Raw genomic sequence first — 25,799 nt, 5'->3', positions numbered from 1 at the left:
AAAAAAAAAAGTCAAAGGACTGGTACATATACCATGCCATATGTTTCCAATTTCAATTCAACTTATAGTTCATATGCCAATTTCAATTCAACTTATAATCAGAAAAGATAGACTTGTGTGGTAGTTTAGGATTTCAAATTTGAGTAATTTTGAAATGACATGGCATCATGTGACAATCTTTTGTTTTTTATAATTTTTTTATAATTTTTAATAATTTTTATAATATTTTATTAATATTTTAAGCCGGATATTGAAGAAAGTTTGATAAAGAGACTTGATTTGTCTAAATAAGAAGATAAAATTAATAATTCTTATTATTGCAAAACAAAACCCATCAAGCTGCAAAGGTGGAACAAAATATATATTATTGCACGATTGCATTCCAAATTTGTACGACTCAAAGAACACTATTTACGAACAAAAGAAATGTTATATAAACCTCACAACAATCAGGCTGTGAGAACCAGGAGGCTGATCCTCTCCTGGCGAACCGCAGTCACCTTGTGAATACCTTGCTCCTCAAAAGTCATGCTACAAAATAACAAGATGAAATGCTCTCTTTTCATCTTTCAGCACCGTGCATTCCAGAACGTACCCAGTGGCTAATAATCCCAATTGCTGCATTAACAACACGATAACAACAGTGAATATACTTATTGCACATATGACTCAGAAATGACTTCAAAAATTCAATAGAGCAGTTCAAACGGGGGAAAAACAGTTCATTGGTAACATTTTACCTATGAAGCAATAAATCTGCCCCACAAACCCTTGAAAAGTTTTACAACAGCTCCAATTATCAAGACCCAGAAGATAGCGCCCAGCCCACCAAGTATTGAGATGAAAAGGAAGCCTCCACCCAGGCCTCCCCTCCTGCGCTCTGCTGAGGCATCTCGTCCCGTCTGAGCATTTTGCTCTAGCATTCTACTTTGCACCGCTCCAAAGCTTGACATGCGTTCAAGTGCCCTGTTTATCAGGGTGTTCTCTGAGGCAAATGCAGGACTACTTGGTACAGAATCAAGAAAGGCTGAAATTTTTGAGCCGAACCAGGACGTTGAAACACCTAATTCCTGGGTAACTTGACCCAGAGGTTGCTCGATGGAATTTGAAACAGTACTAGCATACAAAGCACCTACACAAGCAAATGAGAAATGCCTAAACCAGTTTAGGAACATATTGAATTAAGGGTTTTTACTACAAAGCATCAAAGCAGGGTGATTATTAAGCACCTGAAGAGGGAGATTCCATGGCAACCTGGTGTGGCTCCACAGAAGTGGGTACAGTGAAATTCTGGTCATGCGTCCAGAGGTCACTAGTAATATGGGGATAATGGAATTGTGTTTCATCTTCAAAACCAACAAAATATGAATATGTGCCGCCGCTTGTGGTTCCATCTAGAGGGGCCATTGCCTCAGCTAAAAACATGGATGCATCAAAGTACTCATCAGGGTCATATAATAGTCCATTAATGTTGTGACCTGGATTCTGATTGCCAGTACAATCTGCAGCGCGATTGATACTCTCTGAGTTGTTGATATCATTTATTTCCAAGAACTCTTCAATGGCTTGCAGCTGGCCCTGACCAGAAGAACATGCAAAGGACAATTCCTTGGGCCTTTCAGTGGGTTGATAACATGTAGAAATAGAATCTGCATTCTGGGGAACTTGTCTCCACAACGCTCGGCTCACACCAAGTATCAGTGTCCACCAAAGAGCAAGGTTTTATTTGGCTCTGTGGCACAATGCAGCTTCCAATTTCTGTTTCGACAACAAACTGCAGAAAAAAATGATGATTTCATTAGAAAACGATTAGGTCAACCAATAAACAGTGATTGCACATCTTATATGGATACCTGAAAAAAAGAAGCTTATGTTTTCAACTTTTTTGCAGATTTAAATTTTTTTTTTTTTTCTTTTTTTTAAGATATTGCTTGAGATTTGCATATGATGACTAGTTAATATAATTCTCTTCCAATATTTTCTTCAATCAGCTAATGCATATTAAAATTCATTAGGGACCTCACGCCGCACTCAAATTAGGACACTTAGTGATTGACATATAAACTACAGATTTTAAAAGACAAATGATATTCAGATATATAACATTGGGTAGATCCTGGATACCTCTGAGACATACGCAGAACCTTCATGCAGCTGAGGGTCCGTATCTAGTTGGTCAGACATTTGTAGCAAAAGGTGCTCCAAATTATCAATTGGAAGAACATTTGTGCCAACAGCTTGTGTAGAATCACAATTGTCATGCTCACACAATGGAGGCTCCCAATCTATCAGACTGTTCACACATTCATCCGCCGTCTCATCATCATGCCACTCCTCTTCTATGAAAGGCGCACCATACTGCTCTCCATTCTTGGGGCCAGGTCCACTCTTTCTGAAAACCTTGTAAAGAGCGTAACAGTCCTGCATGGAAGGCCGAATTATCAAATAAAACGGCCTAACGGTACTCAAAGAGAAAAAGTAAAACTAGAGCTAATCACACATATGATACAGGTTCAATAACGTGCCTGCACATTGATGAAGCCCACAAGTGCTTGCTCTTCCATGGCATACTCATGCATTACCCAATCTGTCCGCTGTCCCTTGGGAGCCCTGCCCTGATAGTACACAAGGGTTTTCTTGTTACCAACAGGCTTTGAGTTCTGAGAGATGGACCGGTCCTTCCCTGTAGCTTTCCAGTAGCCACGCTTGGTGGCTCGATTGGATCTGGAACCATTTGGGTATTTTCTGTCCCTTGGGGTAAAGAAATACCACTGCTTGTCACCACTCCTCAGAACAGATTTTTCTACAGTTCACAAGTCAAATTTCTGATATTAGGGCAGGGAAAGATGAAGGAACAAAAGTTTGAACAATGAACTCCATAAAACATGCAATCTGGTGCTGTATGAATGGAAAAGCACAAGATCTTTTTCACCCTCCTAGACCAATAGCACATGACACGGGTAAGATAACATGAGTTCTACCAGCTTGATTCTCACTACTTTTGCTATAGCCGAAGAGAATAGAATCCATGACAACTTTAACTAAGACAGAATTGTTATGGTTTCTCGAAATCCTAACTCAGCAAGCTCGAGTCACAATCAGATGAAACACTGCCAAAGCGATCGGCGTAAGATGAGATCAGAAGGATGACAAAAACCAAAACAAATACAGGAAATACTCATAGCAAGACAGATAAGAGAACAAGAGCAAAACAAAATATTCGCATTTCGAGAGCGGAAAGGAATAAAAAAAATACCAGGGAGTTCCCAGGGCTCGTGCTTGTAGACGTCCACGTCGCCGATCATGGGGGACTTGATCCTGCGGCCGCAGATCTTGCGCTTAAGGTAATACAGCACGAGCTCCTCGTCAGTAGGATGGAAGCGAAACCCTGGAGGCCAGCACTTGGAGTTCCCTAACGCCCCCATCAGATGCGTTTCATCCATCTCCCCATGCCAATCCGGCGCTGCACCCATCGCCGATCAGTGATCAACCCCCGTTGACCAAACAACAACCTTCACCAACAGACAGTACCGAGTGCGGATTCCTCTCTCTTTCTCTCTTTCTTGCAATTGATGCCTCTTGGGGAGTTCCTCCTCAGTCCTCAGTCATCACCGAGCAGGGAGACCGGGGAGGATTGGGGCCTCGAGTAAAGCCCCAAATGCAGAGGAAGCGAATGCGATGACCACAGGGAAAAAGAGAGACGTGAATGGATTGATTAACCAGGGGTAGTCAGATATTATTATTGACTTTTTTTTTTTATTAATAAGTGGATAAATCACTTCATATTGACTAGTCTAACAATGCTTTTGTTTTTCAGCTTGTTTTTTTAAAGGGTAACCATGGTTTTGTTGTTAAGACCCACAGGTGATAACTACTCTGTCCAAGGAGTTTGGTGACCCTGCATCAGGTAAGAAAAAAAAACACCGTTTCCATAGTCCAGAAACAAGCAAATAACCAACACAAATTTATACTGCAACTGGCCAAGGCAAGGGAAGGCAGTGCTTTTTAAAGTATCACTCTTTCAAGTTAATAAAACATCAAATAATGGTTGCGTTATGCCATTTGAACCATCCAAGCCACCATGAGATGAGCACAGGTTATACCTTAATTAGCATATCATTTGAAGAGAAATAACCATCTTTACAGATACTTAAAAAGGTGAGGTCTCTCCCATCAAAGAAAGGCCCTTTTCCTCATAAAGGAACCTTCTTGCCAGCTTCCGTCCCCTCTCCCTCTCTCTCCAGTCAAGTCAAACACAAGCATATTATATGAAAGATCTAAAATTAGTGATCCTGTTATTGCATTTGAATTTTGAAGTGTCTGACTTAGACCACTCTGGCTGATTGCATTCTCTTGCAGACGCTAGGTATTCTTGCCCTGACCTGGCCTACAAATGAAATGGGTAATATGATGAGCTTTAAAAACTAGTGAAAAATCACCGGCAGATGATTGTAATGGCATATGATGAATGGTTCATCACAACCTCGTAACTTCGTCCGTTATATACGACGGCTTGTTTGCAGTACATACATAAAGAAACGATTGCGTTTATTGGTCATCAGCACAATAGATAGAAAACCAGGTTATCTGCTAAATAACTCTTATTGGCACGGTGCAGTGCACCACGGTTCATGTAAGCATTATATCAGATAAAGAAAGGTAGTGGGTGGGGGCAAGCTTCCTTGGACTCGTGCGTAGCATCTATTTGACTCTTCAGAGGCACCATTTTTGACCAAGTAATAAGGTGTGAAACGCCAAATTCAGGTCATATCTCGCGGGTTGAATTTATCGTTCTCGCAGTGGACCAGTCCGCTTGCTTTCCTCATCCATGTATGTTTGCCTCATCCAGTCATCTGCTCTCCGCTGCGTCTCCCGTTAGAGGTTTTATTTTTGCTTCGGAAAAGTTATTTTTTCTATATATATATATATACATATTTACATTAAAAAATAAAATAAAATCTTCATTTGCTTGCCCGAAGGAGAGGCGAAAGCAGGTATTCGTCCAGCATTCATAAACCACAACGGAGGCTACCTAACCTGGGAATGCTGCCGCTGCAGTGCTGCGTGACCATAAACCAAAAGCTTTATATAAGGTCACGCACCAATATATATGCATGTATACCGATCGAGTTGGCTAATTAATTATAAAGTCATTGAAGTGGACTTGCATGCCTAAAGCTACAAATCTGTAGTCATACATCCTCACCAGAATATGTAGAATACAGACTGCATATATACCCAAACTTTAATTGAAAACCTATTATCATCTTTGTGTCCAACAATACTCAAAACTCGAAACACTTCAATGTCTCATATTAGCATTTCACAGTGGAGTCTACACTAACCTATGAACCCATTGCAAAAAGAATAAAAAGGTAACAAACAATAAATATATATAGAGAGAGACGGATCACCAAATGTGAATTGTCTCAGATACAACCCAGACAAACAAACCGTCAAAAAAGAGATCAACAGTAGGATGACTACCACCAACTGCAGTGATAATCAGAAAACAAATTTTTAAAAATAGCTGCAAAAATATAAAATTTATTAAGTATTAAAATATTTAATATCTTAATTTATTATTCTGAATTTTTTTTTCATAAATATTATTCTGAATTATAAATGTAATTAAGTTTTAAATTAAAAATTTTAAAAATGTTATGATAAATAAGAGGCCTCCAAAATAATGAGGCATAAAGGGGTGGGTTCGTTAGCCTTGACCTGGTCAAGGTCCTTACTTTACTAGTTGTGACCACGAATATAATCTAACAGTGTAGAATTGCCCCAATTGGTTCATAAAATGCAAGCGATAAGCGGATGAACATAGAACAAGTCGATTAAGTACTCTGTGTCAGCACTTGGAATTGAACGAAGAAAATATCGGCCCAGGCTCAGCCTTGATTCAATCTAAGATATTGAAACTAGCTAGTCAAGGCCCGGCCGGTTTCATCCCATCGAAGTGATCCTCGATCCAAGGATTGTTACCTAATTTAAGATCAGATGTACACCTAACACGCGCCGGCATTCAACAAGAAAGGATCAATATTCTTGCAAATTAATGGAGTTAGTACTCCCCAATCCTTATACCTTGTACCAACCACCGGCCATGTTTCTTCTGTAATTACCAATTAATTGAAACAGAATGTCTTCTTCTTAACATTAACACGCTTTGTAATTAATTAGACCAACACCAACTACTAGTTTTAGTTAGTTCTCGTATTTCGACTCTTTGTTTGAAGGGATGATGGCTCTTGGCGGTGCGCTAAGTGATTGTACAAGTAGGTAATGGGCACAGGAAACAATATTCGAGAAGCGATCGACTTTTGTCTCTCAGGTCAAAAGGTGGCGTTCTGCGAGCCTCATGATTGATCGATCAGTTCCTGCATTATATATATATATATATACATATACACGTGCATAAATACGCACTGTTGGCGGTGCCCATCAAACATGTTCCCACGTACACTAACGTGAAGAAGTGTGTGCTCTTTGACAAAATCAAATTAGGCTCAAGCCATGCATGTTCACTAATACTCCACAGACGCGTTTCCTGAGCTGTTTTGGTTCCCTTGGCGCTACCTTGGTTTCCAAGCATCCCCTCCTTCAATTTGCTTGCTTTCAATTAATTATTATAATTAATAGAACAAAACCTATGGCTTTAGCACTTATTCCTTATAATTAAATATATGTATATATATATATATATAGATTATTCATTTTTCCCTGCTGATCTCCCAAAATTTAATTCGTCGCGTTTTGTCATTTCAACGCATGCACTACTCATGAACTCTCGCTAATACTGGGAGGAGAATCAACCAGCCAGCTAGGTGGAGTTCCTAATCCTAACACGCCATATCCCATGTGACTATTTGCAAAATAATCAAAATTTTATGGTTCTTTCCAAATATGCCCTTTACGGCCTTTACTGAGGATGATAACAGGCTTATCCAATGAAATGGGGCCCATTTTACAAAGGATTGTTTGAAACGTTGAAAACACCTCCCACCTCTTTTATTAATATTTAAAATCTTTTTGTGGCTCGCATAGAAAAAAAGAACCTAATTAACAAACAAACAAAATTGGAAGACGGCCTAGACAACAAAATTGGACAAAACTTATTGATTCTGTCCGATCTAGACTCACTCCCTGGAAAGCTTTATATCTTTCCCTGGGGGGCCGTCTAACCCTTATTAACTCCGTTCTCTCTACCCTACATGTTTACTGGATGTCAGTATTCAAACTACCAATTTGGGTTATTCATGAGATCGACAAGATTAGAAGAGATTTCTTATGGAAAGGGCCTGATCTTGGATCTAAGGGTATCAGATTAGTCGCTTGGAAAAGGATTTGCCGCCCCCGTTTCATGGGTGGATGGGGAATTCTTGATCTTCAGGAGTTCAACAAAGCCTTACTTGGAAAATGGTGGTGGAAGATCACTACTACATCGAATTCTTGTTGGTCTAAGATCTTAAACGCAAACTACTCTTTTAATGGATCACCTGGATACCTATTTCATCATCCACCAAGAAATAAATCCTTCTTCTGGGCTGGGATTAACACCGTTCTTACTCCTTTCCGAACATGCATAAATTACCAAGAGGACTCTTATTCCTGGCCTCTCGAAAAAAATGGCATTTTCTCATCAAATCATTCTACAATTTCTTAATTGACGGAGGGCTTCGAAGTCAACTTTATTCTCATTTCGAAAATCCAAATCCCCAAGCAAAATCACTTTTATTCTCACTGGTTGGTCGAGAAAAACAAAAATTCTTACTCTTGACAATCTATTCAAAAAAAGGTCAGTAATCCTAATGCCACCCGACATACGCATTCTTTGTCATAATAACTCGGAAACAAAGTGGAACATCTTTTTCTTGAATGCAAATATCGGAGCGTATTTGGTCCTTCTTCAAACAAAACCTTGATATTGAGTCTTCCCCATCCCTCGATGATCTCAATATTTGGACCATTTGGATCCCCTCATTAATTTCCTCTCGTCGGAACACTGGGGGACCTCCGTTCTAGAGCCATAATCTGAATATCCGGGCTTGAACGAAACAATCGCATTTTTTTAACCTTACTTGCCTACCTATTATTTTCAATTTTATACAAGTCTCGCTAATATGTCGCTTTCTTGGCTTTCAACAGATTTAGAGAACCTTCATCGAGGATACCACGGAGGCCACTCGGAGGATCAAGCGCCTCTCAACTTCCCCGGGCACTAGACCCACTCGATTTCACTCGGCGATTCGGTGCACACTGCTGATCAGGAGTAGTACTCCTATCCTTATTGCTGGGCAGGCCTGTGTCTCCAGATGGTTGACTTCGTCGTCCCAGCTTGTCTCATTTTTATCTTTCTTCCTGTCTTGCTTTTGCTCACTGTTTTCCTCATCCCTGGTGAGGATTTCAGCATGTTATTTTCTTTTAGACTTTTCTTGTTCGCGACCTTTTCTACTGTACTCCTCTGTTTTCCTTCTTTTTAATAAATTAGTGGTTTATCCACTTTATTCAAAAACAAACAAAAAAACAAAAACAAACAAACAAACAAAAGGAAACATAGAGTTGTATCTTGTTCTTGATAGAACAATAGGGCAGGTCGGTGGTACAATGCTTGATCCGGAATGCCATTGAATAAAACATGTCTGAAGTTTAATTACTTGGAAAAATATTTGTATTTATATATATAATAAGTCACATTATACCAAACTTTTTTATTTTTTTTCCAAAATACACAGATAAAGCCAAATTTATTAAAAACGTAAACGTGGGTACAAAAACTTGAGGAAAAAAAGTTAAAAAATAGAGGATTAAAAATAATCTATCAACAGTAGGGTAAAGGGATAACTTAACAAAAAATAAGTCATACATTGCTCGCTTAGAAAAATCACATAACATCATGTTTCCTGATTGTTTGAATCGGCACCTCTAGCTATGTTGTTTTTTTTCTACATTTCTAGGGATAAAAATCCATGTAAAGAAGGATGTGGTTAATTAATTAATGATAAGGTGGAAAAAACATAGGATTACTATGGAAGATACGGTTGTTATATTCTAACCAAACAGGTCACCAAACACATTTCCCTCTTATATACTCCTAAGTAAAAAAGCAGCGGATTCAAAACTCTCTCGCAGTCTAAATAATTGTGTTGTTCATATTTATAAAAAAAAAAAAGAAAGGTGCAAATTGTCCATTCCAATGCTTGCTCCATGAACGGAGGGAATAATCCCTTCATAGCAATTATAGAACATATCACGGAAGTCAGCACCCCCTTAGCATCGATGATCCCGTTATTTTGGTTGGAACTAGCCCTTTGCCATCTATGGTCACCAATCTCTCTTTTGCCTGCAGTTTGTAGCATCTCCCTTTCCAAAGTTGAATGACCAAACTCTCAAGACGACTGCTTATCTCCTCTCCTTAAATTGTGCTTCTTGGTTCAGGCTTTGGCAGTCATGAAGATTTGGTGGTCAGTCGGCTGTGGTTAATGAAGAAAAAACCCTGGCCAAGATGAGAATTTGAAATCCATGAGAGTCATTAAATTGGATTGGATTTGTTTTTAATGCCTCGTGATATGTAAAAGTTATATTGGATTGTATTGTTTTGAATGCCTTGCGTGATATGTACAAGTTACATTGAATTGGATGTTATTTAATACCTCGTGTACAAGTTACATTGGATCTATGATCCTTTTACCATATTTAAATCAATTATGTTGGGAAATTAGAATTGGTAGGCTTATGTTGTGTGTGGGACTTGTGGACCAGCATGTTTCTGTTTTATGGGTTAAGGAGGCAAGACAGCTAGCATATTTAAACTAAGTTAAGAAAATTTTTCATATTGGTTTGCATCCTTATAATTTTGTAAATTGGTTGGAGATAATAGTGAATATATTAGTATATTTTTTTTTCTATTACAGGATCATGTATTGCTTTTTGATGTAAATGATTGATAACTTCATTCTTGTGATGCCACTACAATAATGTGTTTGATTAAATCCTCAATGAGATCATTGAGATGTAATGTTACGAATATTAAATATTACACATTAGATCTCATTGAGATGTAATGTTGCGAATATTAAATATTACACATTAGTATACATCACAATGTATATATGGATAATTAAATAAGATTTAGTGTTAAGTATATATACTAAATGTGAAAAAAAAAATTATATCTACATAGTAAAATGCATAATAAAATAGGTTGTTTTAATCAAAGATTACATTGTAATATTATTTTGTATTAGAAACATTTATTATGTAAATAATTTTGACATTTTACTCTCGGCCCTGTAGTTTCGTCTCTACATGAAAGAAAATAAACTATATATATTATCATGATATTGGATTTCAAAACAGGCAATATGCAATATGTGAAGTTACGAACAATACATCTTTCAATTTGACAAATAATCATTTATTCAGTCTAACAAAAAATAAAGTAAAATAAAAATTTTAAAAATAATGTGATTACGCAAAGATTTTGAAGCTGATGATGTCGTTCGAGAGAGCATTGTGCTATCAGAGCAGAATTCATACTTATTCTGAGGCCCGGAGTCATTAAGATGAGACAAAAGAGGGAGTATAAAGCGGTCAGATGAGTGAAAGTCAAGGCGCGTATGCATGCATGCATGGTGTGGAAACAGTACCGTCGTACAGTGAGATGGGCCCTTCCTTTCTGTGCATTAATGAAGATGGCGCGCTTTCACCTCCGACAGAAGCCTCAACTTAAGAAGATATATTACACCAAGTTTCAAGTTAGAACACCCGAAGCCACTTTCTGCGCAGTTTCCTACCTCATCCCATAATATGAAATATGAATTGCCCAGCTTGTTTTTCAGTTATTCTCTTGAGCTAAACAAGGGCATGTATTTCCCATCAATTAAGTCGCCAACCAATCAAGCATCCGCGTTTTTAGTATTTTTATTTATATTATTCTTTCACGGACTTATTATTAGTCTAGTTAGCAAGCCAGAAGAATCTCTCATCTGAGGAATGCTCCGTCTATATATATATATATGCATATAAACCCAAGTCCTCCTGACCTGATCATCTCAGAGATTTAGATCTTCACATACAGCCAAAGAATTCGGAAAGGAGATTAGCAAGCTAACTATCTGTTTAGCAAGATATATACATACATCGTTTGGTCCAAATTCAGAGATATTATATAAGATCGTTAAAGGATCCATCAGGAGAAGAACTATTAATCATAAGGGCCGGCGCCGTACGTATACATTTGTTACGAGATATATCAATGACAGGCCTGGTGAAGAAGTTTCTGGTGTGCGGTGCAAAGAGCTTTCGCAGCATGTGCAGTGATCGTGTAGAGCTGCCAGAAGGGCACATATGGGTTTGCGTGGGGAAGAGTGATGAGGAAGTGAAGAGGTTTGAAGTGGAGACGCACTATCTCAACCACCCTCTGTTCGAAGACCTGCTAAGCATGTCGGTGCAAGAGTTGGGCTACTCCTACCAGGGTGCCCTCAGGATCGCATGCGAGGCCGACCTCTTCTTGCACCTCCTGGACCTGATCAAAACCAGCCATCCCTCCGTCCACTGCTTGGAGCTGCATGATCTCATTCACAGGTTCCGCGCTGCAGGGACTGATCATGAAAAATCCCCCAAAGCTGGAAAACCGCGCTCACCATGGATATGATTTAGCAACGCAAAAGCACCACGTACATTCAACCATATATCTAGGATCTCGAAATAGTGACTAGCTAGCTAGCTAGGATGTTTATTAATTAATTAAGTTTTTTTTTCCCTCTTGCTTTTCCTCTAATTTCTTTATATTAGTTTTAGGATTGCATAATCAATTCAGGAGCCATGATTATTTGAGCTGGGTCCTTGTAATTGATATGTGAATATACATTCTTGTAAAGTAGACCAGATCATATAAATCTGAACAATCACTATATATATATATATGGATGTACATCCTGGCAATCAATATGAGTTATAATTAAATGTTCATTATGAGAACATTCATGAAAAAAAAAAATAGCACCTCTACCGTATATGTTGTGGTATAGTATATGATGGAAAAGCAATATATATAATATTTATATACAGGAGACGACTAGTATGCTGAAGCATGCATGCATCTTTGGTGATGGGCCGGACTGAATATTTATGCCACTTGCATATATATATGGCCATAGCCTACAAGATTTGAAGAAGGGAAATAAACCATACCAACACACGGCAATCCATGCACGCACTTGACCCAGATGGCCGACACAATGAGAAGCCAGTCCATCATGCAAATGGGTCGGCAGTGTCACTACACTGTACTGACTTTCGGGCTGGTGGCGGTGGGTGGGGTGAACATGCCTGAATTTCAGATTAATGTATCAAAGTGTTGACTTACTGGAACGTGAAGTCAAAGTCTTTTTAATTGCAGCCAATTGGCAAAGAATGGGCTATCCATCATGTCATGTGTTCCATATCTGGCCCAACAAATAACGTTTTATTTATTGATTTCGTATTATTAAAGCAAGGCCCAAATAAGGCCTGTAGGCCCACACAACAAATTCCCATGGGCCATGGCCATACAGCATTGCAAACATTATACTAAAAATAATTTCACATCTCTCTCTCTCTCGTTCTTTTCTCTCGGTTGTCGCGGATTCGTATCCCGTGCCGTGCCTGTGTTGTATCTCCTTCGACCCCGCCGATTGGTTTACCAGTTGACGGATCATTAGAAGAGACAATCGGGGAATAATGGCATCGGAGGAGGAGGGCGGATCCCTCTTTGAGGGCATGGTCCTCTTCACCCCCTCGGACCTTTCCTCTCCCTCGGAGATCCCTCCTTCTGTCACCTCTGCCGATCCTCCACCACTTCCACTCTCACAACCCCTCGACGAAGATCTTTTCTCCAATCTCACCCTCCTCTCAGCTCCCCCCTCCTCTGACGATCCACCTTCAGTCTTGCCTTCACCCTCCCGCCAGATCTCCCGTAAGAAGAAGCGCGCCGTCCGAGTCGGATACGCCCGCGATGATGAAGTCTCCCCGCCTCCTCCCTTTTCCCCGTCTCCTCGTCCATTGGATTCCAATCAATCGGAACACCGTAGGGATGAGGACATCTCCTGCGCCGTTCTTCCAGAGAACAAGGTAGCAGACAATAATGAAGTTGGTGACATCCATCTAGTTGATGGGCGGCTTCCTGTAACCGAGGTTTCACCTCCAATGGAGAAGGACGAAGTCGTTTCCGTTGAGGAAAAATTGGACTTGATCAAAACTCAGGTGTCCAATAAGCTCGATCGCCTCCGCGAGATGGCCGTTTTGCTGGCTTCTCAAAGGAAGCAGCTGGGGAGGAGGCGTAGGAAGGCCGCAGAGAGCGTGAATTCTGTCTCTCAGAAGTACAAGGAATTGGAAAAGGAGCTGGAGGAAGCCTGTGAGGCTGAGGACTTTGAGAGGGCTGAGAGGGTAAGTGAGAGTTTAGCCGCTACGGAGAAGGAGAAAGACATCCTCCTGACTGCTTTTAAGGAGGCCGAGGCTGATTGCGATGCTGCGGATTTGAAGATGCAGGAGCTCCTAGACTCGCAGATTGCCGCTGAGGAAGAAGGCGTCGCGCTCTTGGAACAGTTAGGAAAGGTAACCCTAATTTTTTTTCAGCCTCTACAACTGCTTCTCCAAAGAGCAAATTTGGTCTCTCATTTTAAACTAGTGCTGAATGTGATCAACCTTACTCCTCTCTAAGAAAATCACTTATTAGTAGCAAGTGTTAAACGACAGTGATTCTTCTCCATTTTGTTGATTTCTTCATCAATCCATTAAATGTTTGTGGAATGATAATCACTTTTCACTATCCTTGTTTCTCATCCCAAGCTTACTACTATCAATATGCTCCAATGATGCAAACACCAGTTACAATTTACAACCGGTTTGGTGATTAGCAATTGGACATATAAACTGAATCAAGTTCTTCCATCAACTGCAAGATATTCACACTCTGACAAAGCAATTTAACTGAAATAATCCAGCAATATAAAGTAGAGGCATCACCTACTTGGTGATCAGATGCCCAAACATGAGCTTGCACCTTCTCCTGTTACCTAGGACAACATTTGGAATCATTTTCAAGAATTAATGTCTAAGTCAAAATTTTAACTCCTTTCAAGGAATAAGAATTCAATATCTGTAGAAAAAGATGTTGTGTCACTAGTGCCATTGTGCAAAAACATGCATCCTGAATGTTTCTATCTTGCATGTATTTAAAATATTTGCTGTAGTTGCTTGTTTTTCTTTATTCAAGTGATTCTTTGATCTTGGCAACATCGAGCATTCTCAACTGTAATTTCTGGCTCATGCTTTTCAGGATGCAGCTTACACTGCAGAGTTTGTTTTTAAAAGGGCGGAAGAAATTTCTGTCGAAAGAATCAGAGAATGGCAATACTTAATGGAGATTTTAGAAAGTAAAAAGTTGGAAGCAGACATTGAATTTCATGTGATAAATGATGCACGTCTTGGGTTGGAAAGTTCTATAGAATACTTGGTGGAAGATGACCGTCGAGAAAAGGAAAGTCTACAAAGGAAACAGGAAGTTTTGACTAAAGAACTTGATGAGCTACTTGCCATGGTGAGAATGAAGGAAACAGAGATTGCTGACAATAACTTTAAGATCCAAGAAATTGAGAGAAATATTTCTAATGTAGTCTCAAAGTTTTATGGGACACAATCAAATATTGATAAGAAGTATGATGATCTACATTCATCCATGTTGAAACTTGAAGTTGAGCAAGAATCACTCTTCATAAAGAAGAAGGAAATTGATGATTCAGTTTCTACAGCAGAAGGGAAGCAGTCAAAACTTAACAAACTGGCAATTGATTCTGCTAATGAAGCAAAAAATTGTCAAAACTTAGTTGACCTGAGAAAGAGATTTGCGTCATCCATTATAAAGTCCCGGGAAGAAAAAATTAGGTTGGCCAAGACAGAAGAGAAGATTTTGGAGGATATCCAAATGCTCAGACAACAAAACTCTTCAGCGAGGACTTCCCTGCAGGTAAACTTTTTTCCAGAGCTTGGATAAATCATATTGGATACATCATTTTTATATGAGACATGAAACTATTTGTGGTGTTGTTCTTGAAGCATTTTCTCATAAATATTGCTATTGTCATGTGATTTGCATTCACTAAGCCAACATTGATATTGTAGAGTATTGAAGGAACAGTTCCTCTCGGTTTGTCTTAGGCCATGAAAAGCTCAATGTTCACACTGTAGCCATGTGTTGAGACACACACGCGCGTGCGCATGCACGCACGCATGAGCACACACACACAATACTGTCCAAGTGTTAGAGGTCTTTTATATTGAGGGCAATGATATGATTGTTCTGTTGTCTTCAGCATTAGTACCCTTCCACTCATCTTCAGCTATGGCCATAGAGCCAAACAGTGTCCTTCTCTTTTATTATCTTACTTCTCAGATTACAAAATTCAAGGTTTAGATTTTCCCCATGGTCTGCTGTGGCTCTCCTCTCATTCTGTTATTACATTCTTGTTGCAACATATCATTTTTTGAAGTACTCTGCTTTAATTTCTTTCAGGAACTGTCATCAACAAGGGCTATTATTCAGCAGGATCTTACTTCCATGAAGCAGAGGATATATTTTATTGATAAAAGAGGTCCAGAGCTTGAGGCTGAAAAGAAAGTTGCTGCAGCTGCAAGAAATTTCAAGGAAGCAGGGAGGATAGCTGGCGAGGCAAAGGCACTGAATTTGGAAAGGGAGAGCTTGTTGGATAAAAGGGATAAGGCTATCTCAGACCTTGAGAAGTTGGAGGGCGAAATCAAATGTACTGTTGACCAGATGGATGAAAGTGAACAACTAATTATATCCAAGGAAAAAGAGGCAGCTATTGCAGGCTGCCAGAGGCTCAGGTTAGTTGCAGCAGCTGCTATGGCTGAAAGATCAGCTACTCTTGAACTGGGTGACTTTGAAGACGGTGACATTCTACTTAAAGAGGCTGAAGCTGCAGATTTCAAAGCAAGTGAGCTTCAAAAAGCTTATGGTCTGGAGGTGGAGGAGCGTGAAAAACCATTTGATCATTTCATTTCTATATCTCTGATCACTAATCTTGCAGGGCAGCAGTTGTCTGAAATGATTTCATCTTTCAACCTACCTGCTGCTGGAGGGTCCTAATGATAGTAAATGACCCGAATTTTTTCCCAAAAGATTTGCTGTAGATGGAATATTGGATGTTGATTCTTGATCTATGTTCACTTCTAGAACTTTTGGTGGCAGTCATCTATAATCGGTTATTTTGGCCCTTTTACCCCCAAAACATTTTCATATCTATACCTCATACTTTTATCAGGTCAAATTCACTAGGAAAGAGGAGACGGCTCAAATCTCATCTGGTCCCCTGCTTGTACAGTGAGCATTTTCATCTTTTTCAAACTTGGCCAGATTCATTATTGGAGTTTTTATTTTATATGTGATTTTCCTTCTGTTCGTTTTGCATGTAGTGCAATGTCTTGAATACATTGGGAATATTGTCTGAATATGCGATAGGAGATACAGCTTTTCATTGTCCGAAGCTGCCGGGTAATTGTTATTGATGACCTTAAGTTTTGTTACTTGTTACTTGTGTGTTTATTTTTGTGTTGAGTATTGACTTCAGTTTTTCAATAGTAGTTATATTCTGTCCAAGTCTATCTCGGTTACTTTGTTATACAAATTTAATATTTGCTTGATATTTCAAAATAAATAGATAAACTATTGAAAAAAAAATTGTACCTTTTAGATGTGGGAAGAAATTGACGAGAAGCAAATGTGCGAGTTTTTTTTTAGCATATCAACAATTTACATAGAAATCTGGAGAGTTATAGTAACTTTTAGATAATGTTGATGAATAAAATGAAAGCCAATTTTTATGTGCGTAGCCCGTATAATATGAAAACTGGGTTATCAGCAATCAAAGGGGTACTCTTCTTATTATCACAATGAAGAGGTGTAAGTTGAGAATGTGGAAATCTCGACATATCTAAACGCCAAATAAAAGCCAAATAAGTTAGGTAATCTCAGTGACGATTGACGTCATAGTGGACACTTGGCTTTGGCGGATAATCTAGCAATAATGCTATATTTTTTTGCTTTTCCAAGGAAAAAAATATCCCAAAAAATACACCAACCAGTAGTGGAGTGGTGATTTCGGATATTTCCAACCCAATTTACATTACAAAATGCGTTCAAAGCTAAAGATGAAGACGAAGATAACAATAATTTTGGATAATGTATGCCTCCAAAGTCTTAAAGAATATAAGAATAGTTGTTTGGTAAGTTGTTCGAGGAGCAGAACTGAACTAATTAATAAGATTCACTGCAAAGTGTATATCAAGACGTGTGACTTAGAAATATACTAAACAATTACTAAACAATTAATAACTTTTCGATATTCAGTAACTGTTTTTTCATCACTACTACAATGTCTTATGTGTTGCCATGTCTTATGAGTTGCGGGCACGAATTACTCAATACCCACCGTTAAATTAAAAAAATTAATTAAAAAATGAAAAACAGTTTAAGTTCCCAATAGTGCCAAATACTACACTGTGGTACAATGTTAGATTAGGAAAATTATTTTTGCTACAGTTTTGTCATGCCGAAAATCTCCAAATTGGCTCTTGATATGGCATGTCAATTTATCCAAAATAATAACCACACTATTAAAAAAAATTATAATCTGAAAATTAAAATAATTATCTTTTCGCATACTATTAAAATAATAGTGCCAAATTCGGCATGTCAATTGAGCGTCAAGACACAATTATCTTAAAAATAAGAATATAGTTTTTTGGACTTGGCCCAAAAAGATATTATTATCCTTATATTCTAAACATATGTTTAACATGTTTTATTTTTTATTTTTTAAATTATTTTGGTTTTTACTTGGTTGGAGTAAATCATTCCCTTGTTGCTGTTGATGAGGCAAAGCATAGGCAACCATGGACAATTGCATTTGTTCAAACACAATAAAATTATGAGCAGAAAGCTACCAGCTGGGGTAATATCTTTGCTCAAATACATGGCAGGAATACAACTACGGTATGGAATTCCATGCTTTTGATTGTCATTGTTTCTTGCGATGCAGAATAAATAAATAAATAAATAAATAAATAAAACGCGGATTCTACAAATATGAGGTGGGCTGTGAATTTTGGGTTTCAGCACCCAACAGGAAACCACTTCTTGTAGAGCTGTGTGTGCGCCAGCCTTCTCTTCTCCTTCTGCCGTATGTTATTGGCTCGCTTTTCCACCGCAGTGATAGCCTCTCTTCTGGTATCCTTAATATTCTTCCAAAGGCAGAGGCAAAGGGATGCAGATCATGGACAACGCATGTTGCAGGAAGATAATTAAGCGGGACGGATTAAGGAAAAAAAAAAGCAAGAAGTGGAAGAACTAGCACATGCACTAAATATATACCTTGAGTTTGGAAGGCTGGGCTTGGAGTTCCCCAGCTCCAATCTCGCGTGTGGACGAGGGTACAACATTGTCCTGCAGCAGCTTCATCTCTCGTTCAATTTGCTGAAGCCACATGCTCTGATCACTCGTTAACAACTGCTTTGCTGCTGCTGAGGAGCTGACTGCAGTACTATTGCCCTTGTCCAGTTCGTGACTAAGCTGAAATAGCATGAAATGATGGCGCTGTCATTACGTTGGCATACTATGTTACATAAGTACTTACAGGAAACGCTGCCTGCTTGTGTTATGAGGGTGCCCTTGCCTGGTGGATCCGGCATTCGAGTAGGTGGAGGCGTTGCATGAGTGTTCCTTTCATATGCACCTCATGCAGCGCGGCGGAGAAGGATCTGCACTCTAGATGCCTGGCTTGCAGATCCTCAATGAAATAGTTGTTCTCTGGAAGTTGAGGGAACCGCCGTTGTTGATGCTGCTGCTGTTGCTTCTGCTTCTCCAGCTGCCTCAGCTGTTCATGTATATATATATATATATAGATCATCAGAACCCATATTAATTGTATATATAGTATATGTGGTAATTAAGAAACTAATTAATGATGGATCTCTCATTCACTCACTTGGCACTACTTACCCGAATGTCGATCTGGTTGAGCTTCCCGAGTAAGGACTCGGTTGATGGGGGAAAAGTGCATTCTTCTGCAACTGCATTGGATAGTATTCTCGTGTCAGGGCCTCCTCCCATTCGATCGCTCATCATTATCCTCCTCTCAGATATATCTTGTAGTCTCAGTGGGCATGAAGTGTGTGTGTCTGTTCTGTGGAGTATGTAATTATCAGTCTCCAAATGATGAGTTAATTTGTTGATACAACAGGGAAACGTATGGAGCACCTATATATATATATCTTGATATATTATATGATAAATGATGGGGGGAAGAGGGGATGAGTGGTTCTCTGCCGATCAAGTCCCTGGTCTATTGCCCTCTCATCATCTCTCTTTCCATTACCAACGCTTTTTTCTCCAGTTTTGGTGCTGCTGCCTCCACGTTTCTCTCTGCTGACCATTTTATTAGTTACTCATGGCTTCCCTCACAACGTGACTGCGGACTCAGTCAGGGAATTTCTCTGTTATTGTGAAAAAGTTTAATGATCCATTTAGCCATTCATTAATTTTAAGCATGTGAATAACACGATTATTATTATTATTATTATTATTATTAATAACCTGATATAATATAACATACTTAAAAAATATAATTATATCCGAATCTGAGGCAGGCTCAGGGGCTTGGTTCGCCTGCATCTTATCCGGCTCCTCCCGCGCTGAACTCATGTTTTCCTCCTTCACTTGCTCAGCAACCTGCAGCAGGGTCGCTATTCATCAGCAAGAAATAGAATGGCGGGGCGGCTTCTCTCTTCTCCCTCGGCTTCCTCTCCCTCCATCCCCCATGCTCTGCCGCCTCCTTTCGAAGCCCCATACCAATTTCGGTCCACGGGGGCGCATCGTCGCATGCCTTTCAGAAGCCAGCAGTGAAGGGCAAGATGAACAGAGGAGCGCAGTTTCCTCTGCATTGGAAGAATCCATGCCGATTAAGGATCTCATCACCGTCGCTGCTTGCGCCGTTGGTCTCCTCACCGGCATCGGTGTCGTGCTCTTCAATTATGCGGTGAGATATCACTTATTAGGGAACCAAAAAAAAAACTTCTCTGCTTTTTTATCATTATATTTATGCCGCAATGTCTTATATATAAATACTTTATACTAGAAGACTAGTTCAAATTGAATGCGCTCGAATTCGGGGCATAATATAATCAAGGAGAAAACAGGGCAGCCAATCATTTCCTACTGTTTTGAGTGTTGATAATGTTAAATGTCGTCTTTTAGATCGAGCAAAAAGCATAACAATTCCTTGTCCTTTTTTATTATATTATATCTTTCAGGCATATCCCTGCATGCTTTCATTCGTAGAGTTGTGCCAATTGTGCTAGGTGCATTACACACGAGACTTATTTTGGGATGGAATACCTTCTCGGGGTGCATCATGGTTGAGAGAGGAACCCATTGCGGATGTCTGGCCAAGAGTAATACTGGTACCATTGTGTGGTGGTTTAATAGTAAGCATACTGAACAAGCTACGGGATTCTCTTGAAGACTCATCTGAGGGTACTGACACTGTGGCATCTGCTGTTAAAGGTGCACTAAGACCCTTCTTGAAGACAATTGCTGCTTCTGTCACCCTTGGAACTGGTAATTCTTTGGGGCCTGAAGGTCCTAGTGTTGAGATAGGTTCATCCGTAGCAAAAGGAATTAGTCATGTGTTTGAGTGGAGTGGTGGCAAGAGTTTATCTCTTGTGGCAGCTGGATCTGCGGCTGGCATTTCATCAGGTATATGTTTGTTTGGTCATAATCTTTTTTCACGTTGATAACTATGGTTTCTTTTTGTGTGTTGTGTATGTAAATCATACTCAGTGAAATAAAACACTAGTAAGTACACAGAAGTTTAAAGTCGATAGGAACAAAATAGAGCTACACAGGGGAGAGCAGGCCACTGGATGTGGCCAAAAAAAAACAAAACAAAAACAGCATGTCCAAACCAGGGTTTGGTAACTAGTTAATTAAGGAAACATTGCGGACCATCTTATCATAATTGAGTAATGGACTCACTTGCTCTTTTTATTATTTTTATTACAGTTCTCCCAAATATTCTCATCTATATATCATTACTTTGCTATTTAGGTTTTAATGCTGCTGTGGCTGGATGCTTTTTTGCTGTTGAATCTGTCCTTTGGCCGAGCTCAACAGATTCATTCTCACCTCTTACAAACTCAACATCAATGGTGATACTCAGTTCTGTAATTGCATCTGTGATTTCAGAAGTTGGTCTTGGTTCTGATCCAGCTTTTATGGTTCCAGAATATGATTTCCGTTCTCCAAGTGGTATAATTTTTTTCTTTTTATAGCAATGAACACGTTTTTTTATCATAATTAGGAAAGCAAGCCAGTATATGGAGTTTGAGTTAATATTGTCTCATATCTCAAGTACCACTTATCAATCATGAGGCGCCCTTTCAAATTTTGTATACATTAGTAGTTTTCATTTTTCAAGTAATCATTTACTTTGAAATGAAGTTCTTTTCCCGTCTTGTGAACTAGTTGTATAAATTGAGTTTCTCATGAGATGGTTGAATAAGCCATTAGTTATGATTAAAGATGCTATTATCTCTTTTAAGCTGGGTTTCTTATCTGCTACAGAGCTTGAGAATATCTGAGGGTGCTTATGTAATTCAATGCATTTTCAGAACTTCCATTGTATCTTTTGCTGGGTATATTGTGCGGTTTGGTTTCGCTAACCTTGTCTGGATGCACATCATTTGCTCTGGAGATGGTTGAAAATTTTCACAAGACTACCAGAATACCAAAGACTACTTATCCAGCTTTTGGTGGCATGGTCGTTGGTCTGATAGCTTTAGCGTACCCTGAGGTCCTTTACTGGGGCTTTGAGAACGTTGACATTCTATTAGAGTCAAGACCTTTTGTGAATGGCCTCCCTGCTGATGTCTTGTTTCAGTTAGTTGGGGTAAAAATCGTGGCAACATCTTTGAGTCGAGCTTCTGGATTAGTGGGTGGGTACTATGCCCCATCTCTTTTCATCGGTGCAGCAACGGGCATGGCATATGGAAAATTTATGAGCTCTGCACTATCAGGTCCCAATCCTTTGTTTCATCTATCACTCTTAGAAGTGGCATCACCTCAAGCATATGGTCTGGTAACATATCTATATGTAGCTTTTCTCTTTTTCTTTCTTTTTTCTTTTTTCTAATTTAACATAAGCATATATTAACAAGAGATGATATGTACCAGATCAGGACAGTTTCTGGCTTGGTTTATTAGAAATTTGCCTAATGTTATCCTTGCCTTAAACCAGATAAATTTTTATGAACACTTGTACTCTATCCATAATTGAATCAACACATTCTATGAGCAGAAGGGGATTACAAAAAATGCTAAAGAAGGGCTTTTTTATTCGTGGACAAGTTTGACTGGATTTCTCTTCTTGAGCAGCTCAGTCGAGGGAAGCATGCTGCAAAGGTAGAAATTCAGTAATCCTCAAATTGGAGTATCTAACAATTCCTATAGGAGGTGCTTCTCATTAGTCCTGACATCCTTTAGATGAGTCCTATCTCATTTTGGATGGTTGAGGAGGTTCACTCTACTTCTCATACTCTGGGAGTACAACTGAACATAACTTGGCCAAATGGACCTTACTCACATATTCCTTGATGCAATTCAAATTTGACATTATAAACATTACCAAATGAAACTGATGTGTGGAAATCAAGCTTTTGATTGTTTCTTCTACTTTCTTCCCAAAAAGTCCCTGCTATAACCTATTGCATAAGCATTTGTTAGTCAAGGACTCAAGGCATAGTTCTATGGCCTTACTTTGACAAGACGCATTACACACAAGAATTAATATCTTACTTATCTTGCAGGTGGGAATGGCTGCTACTCTTGCTGGTGTTTGTCAGGTACCCCTGACATCAGTTCTGCTTCTGTTTGAGCTAACACAGGACTACCGAATAGTTCTTCCACTGCTTGGAGCTGTTGGGGTATCTTCATGGATTGTGTCCAGCCAGAATAAGAAAAAGGATGTTGGCAATAGATTGAGCACTTCTGGAGTTAAAGAGGCTAGTGTCAACCAAAATAAAGAGTCCATTTATCAAGGCCAAGTATTGGAAGCATCCACTGAAACATCAGGTGTAACTGATTTGTGTCAGATTGAGAGCTCTCTTTGTGTTTATGATTCTGTTGGTGAAATAAATCAATTGGCAGAAAAGCTTACAGTTTCACAAGCTATAAGAACCAGATACGTCACTGTCCTGATGAGCTCTTCATTAGTTGAAGCAGTCTCTCTCATGCTAGTTGAGAACCAACCATGTGCTATAATAATCGATGCCAATGGGTTTCTAGTAGGACTTCTATCACTTGAGGACATTCAAAACTTCAGTAAAGTTGCAAAGAAAAGAGGCACACAAACTGAGGTGAGAAAAGATCTTCCATGATACATTTCATAAATAACTGAAATCTGAATCTTGGATAGAATAAGAGAACGAAGAATTAGGCATTGGAACTTGTTTGCCGTAGGTGCATAGAGTATGTGGGTCAGTTTGAATCCTTTTCTTCAAAGAGGTGGAGTAGCGAAGGTGCTAGCCCTGTTATTGCAAATTTATTTAGATTACAGGTGAGTCAGTTTGACTTTGTAGGAAGGAAAGTTGCTTGTTTATCTTCAAGATTGAGTTTGCCTTCACAGATTGTCCCTTGGCATCTAACCCACTGGAATTCCTTGATTTCCCTTTATTTTCTCATTGATGTATTCTAGGACTGAAATGCTGTAGATTTCTGCATGTTATTGTCTTGTGTTCTTATTGGCCTCTCTTGTTTTGGTGAGCAGGTTGACAAGATTCTAGTATCTCATGTCTGTCATTTGGTTGGGAAGAAATGCCAGGCGTGGGCTGTCACGCCTGACACAACACTTGCTACAGCTGAAAGTATCATGAATTCACATGGAGTAAATCAGCTGGCTGTGGTGTCGGAGCATGCAGATGGTCAGAAAAAGGGACAATTGGTTGGTTTATTGGACAGGGAGAGTATCAGCATTGCTTGCCGGTAATACTTCCTTCACTCTATAGCAATTTTGGTGGATGGTATTCTTTCTTATTCTTTCTTACAGCTATAACTGATTCAAGTTCATCCTTGCCCTTGTCATTGATGTCATGCAGAGCAGCGGCAACTAAAGAATCTCTTGGCTTATTCTCAGAGAACTTATGAACTCTAATCGTATGATTGAACATAATTTCACACTCAAGAGCTTCTTTTATGTTGACTAATGTCACACAAAAGATAGATTTCGGCAAATGATATATGGAGACCAAGTCTACCAGGTGGCAATCTTACTGAGGCCTTACTGATGTTGGTGGAATTCACAAGCAGCACTGGCGCAAATATAGTTCCAGAGGAAGCTGTGACGTTCACATTTGATAAGATATTGTGTATGAAGCATGTCGAATACTGAACTTTTCTCAAAAATCCATACAAGGGCTTTGTGTCCTTTCAAGAATTATTATAGCTTTGCTAATCAGAAGAGCCGAGGGTTTAGTTATGTTGAAGCTCTTGTCATTCAAATCAGGAATGCAGCAAAACTGGTGTCCATATATTTTCCATGTGAGTAATTAACAAAGTGTTTCATTGATGTAAGTGAGCAGTGCATGAACTTGAGTTGTTCTGGTTATACTGAACTAAGAAGAGAATGTTGTATGCCAACAGCCTGTCTGCAGAATGTGTTATTTCCTACTCTAACAACTCATTGATGCTCTAGGTATGATGTAGTATGTATGTGTATAATTTCTTTATATTTTTATTATAAGGGTACATCTTCATCTGTTACTTTTCAATACATGTATAGATGTTTGCCATGTGTTATACATGCTTTCAATGACCAGAATTCAAGTACTTCAATTTTTTTTTCCTTTTTTTAATTTTTATTTGAGAAAAAATAGACCATAGAAATATATATAGAAAAGACAATTGAAATTACATTTTTAGTAAAAAAACAAAAAGGTAAAGTTTGTCGCAATTGTTAAAAATTTTTCTAAAAAGCAAAAATTGATCTAATTATTACTTAAAAATAATAAAATTTGTTTTTAAATTCAGAGGATAAAACTATAAAAGTGACCAAAAATAAAGTCTGTTTTTACAAAATAACAATCTAATAACTTAATAATCTAATAACTTAATAATCGTAAAAAAGAAAAAAAAAGTTGAATCTTAGCTATTAAAATCATGTATGGCAGACGACAAATATTAATGCTTATATTGAAAAGTAATGAATATAGGTGGAATGAATTGAAGCAGGACTCATGTTTGGGACGGGCAAAGGATGCAGCCCATGTTCACACTAATGCCCATACCCAATTCAACCAGTTTAAAATTTTAATTACTTTATTAGTCTAATAGTATAAATAGAAGAGCAGAAAAAAAGAAAAGGGGCAGAATTAAACATCTAATTTCTAGAGTTCTCTTTTTATTCAATAAAACTGTGGTTTATCCATATTTATTTCATAAATTTCTAGAGTCTAGGTCCACCAGTCCGGTGTGGTAAATGCAGCTTACTAAAGAGTTTTTTTTAGTGTTCTCTCTCTCTCATATATATATATAATTATTATTTTTGGGATAATTAACGTAATTTCTTGAAATAAAAAAGCACGGAAGTGTAATCGGTTCCTTGCAATGATTATTTATAATGATCTTTGGGCTGGACAACAGATGCAGCCCGCGTTTCAAAGCCCATGGCCATTTCTTTTGTTTTTTT

General features: G+C 38.7%; 5 protein-coding genes across 7 annotated transcripts; 3 read left to right on the top strand and 2 right to left on the bottom strand.

The window, feature by feature from the left end:
* Window positions 1–347: 347 nt before the first annotated feature.
* Window positions 348–3,721, bottom strand: LOC120253314 (NAC domain-containing protein 13-like). Its single transcript, XM_039261660.1, is given in 7 exon segments — window positions 348–618; window positions 741–1,132; window positions 1,230–1,616; window positions 1,618–1,774; window positions 2,125–2,421; window positions 2,526–2,803; window positions 3,257–3,721. Coding segments are annotated over 6 exon segments (1,728 nt in total). The 5' UTR covers window positions 3,474–3,721; the 3' UTR covers window positions 348–618.
* A 7,539-nt stretch (window positions 3,722–11,260) lies between these two features.
* On the top strand, window positions 11,261–11,659 carry LOC120254896 (indole-3-acetic acid-induced protein ARG7-like). Its single transcript, XM_039262882.1, has one exon. The coding sequence runs from the start codon at window positions 11,261–11,263 to the stop codon at window positions 11,657–11,659; it is 399 nt and encodes a 132-aa protein (XP_039118816.1).
* A 953-nt stretch (window positions 11,660–12,612) lies between these two features.
* LOC120251746 (ELKS/Rab6-interacting/CAST family member 1) lies at window positions 12,613–18,393 on the top strand. Of its 2 annotated transcripts, none has more exons than XM_039260398.1 (5): window positions 12,613–13,599; window positions 14,324–15,010; window positions 15,557–16,384; window positions 16,477–18,055; window positions 18,273–18,393. In XM_039260398.1, the coding sequence occupies exons 1-3, from the start codon at window positions 12,727–12,729 to the stop codon at window positions 16,148–16,150; spliced, it is 2,154 nt and encodes a 717-aa protein (XP_039116332.1). In that variant the 5' UTR covers window positions 12,613–12,726; the 3' UTR covers window positions 16,151–16,384; window positions 16,477–18,055; window positions 18,273–18,393. The 2 variants fall into 2 exon arrangements, with proteins under 2 accessions (XP_039116332.1, XP_039116324.1); XM_039260390.1 differs by having other exon boundaries at window positions 18,206–18,393.
* LOC120251761 lies at window positions 18,049–19,359 on the bottom strand. The gene is made up of 4 exons (XM_039260409.1): window positions 19,061–19,359; window positions 18,735–18,935; window positions 18,434–18,631; window positions 18,049–18,303 (listed from the first exon to the last, which is right to left on the bottom strand). The coding sequence occupies exons 1-4, from the start codon at window positions 19,184–19,186 to the stop codon at window positions 18,175–18,177; spliced, it is 654 nt and encodes a 217-aa protein (XP_039116343.1). The 5' UTR covers window positions 19,187–19,359; the 3' UTR covers window positions 18,049–18,174.
* A 332-nt stretch (window positions 19,360–19,691) lies between these two features.
* Window positions 19,692–24,829, top strand: LOC120254699 (chloride channel protein CLC-e). 2 transcript variants are annotated; one of them, XR_005534711.1, is made up of 7 exons: window positions 19,692–20,096; window positions 20,419–20,815; window positions 21,167–21,367; window positions 21,730–22,196; window positions 22,924–23,472; window positions 23,576–23,672; window positions 23,883–23,971. XR_005534711.1 is itself a non-coding variant. In XM_039262757.1 (7 exons), the coding sequence occupies exons 1-7, from the start codon at window positions 19,761–19,763 to the stop codon at window positions 24,257–24,259; spliced, it is 2,214 nt and encodes a 737-aa protein (XP_039118691.1). In that variant the 5' UTR covers window positions 19,692–19,760; the 3' UTR covers window positions 24,260–24,829. The 2 variants fall into 2 exon arrangements, 1 of the variants encoding a protein (XP_039118691.1); XM_039262757.1 differs by lacking the exon at window positions 23,576–23,672 and adding an exon at window positions 24,211–24,829 and having other exon boundaries at window positions 23,883–24,097.
* Window positions 24,830–25,799: the final 970 nt, after the last annotated feature.

Source organism: Dioscorea cayenensis, chromosome 3 (assembly GCF_009730915.1).
Source record: "Dioscorea cayenensis subsp. rotundata cultivar TDr96_F1 chromosome 3, TDr96_F1_v2_PseudoChromosome.rev07_lg8_w22 25.fasta, whole genome shotgun sequence".
In the NCBI taxonomy this organism is placed as follows: domain Eukaryota; kingdom Viridiplantae; phylum Streptophyta; class Magnoliopsida; order Dioscoreales; family Dioscoreaceae; genus Dioscorea; species Dioscorea cayenensis.
Note: the sequence above shows the minus strand (reverse complement) of the source record. Positions and strands in the feature narration are given on the sequence as shown.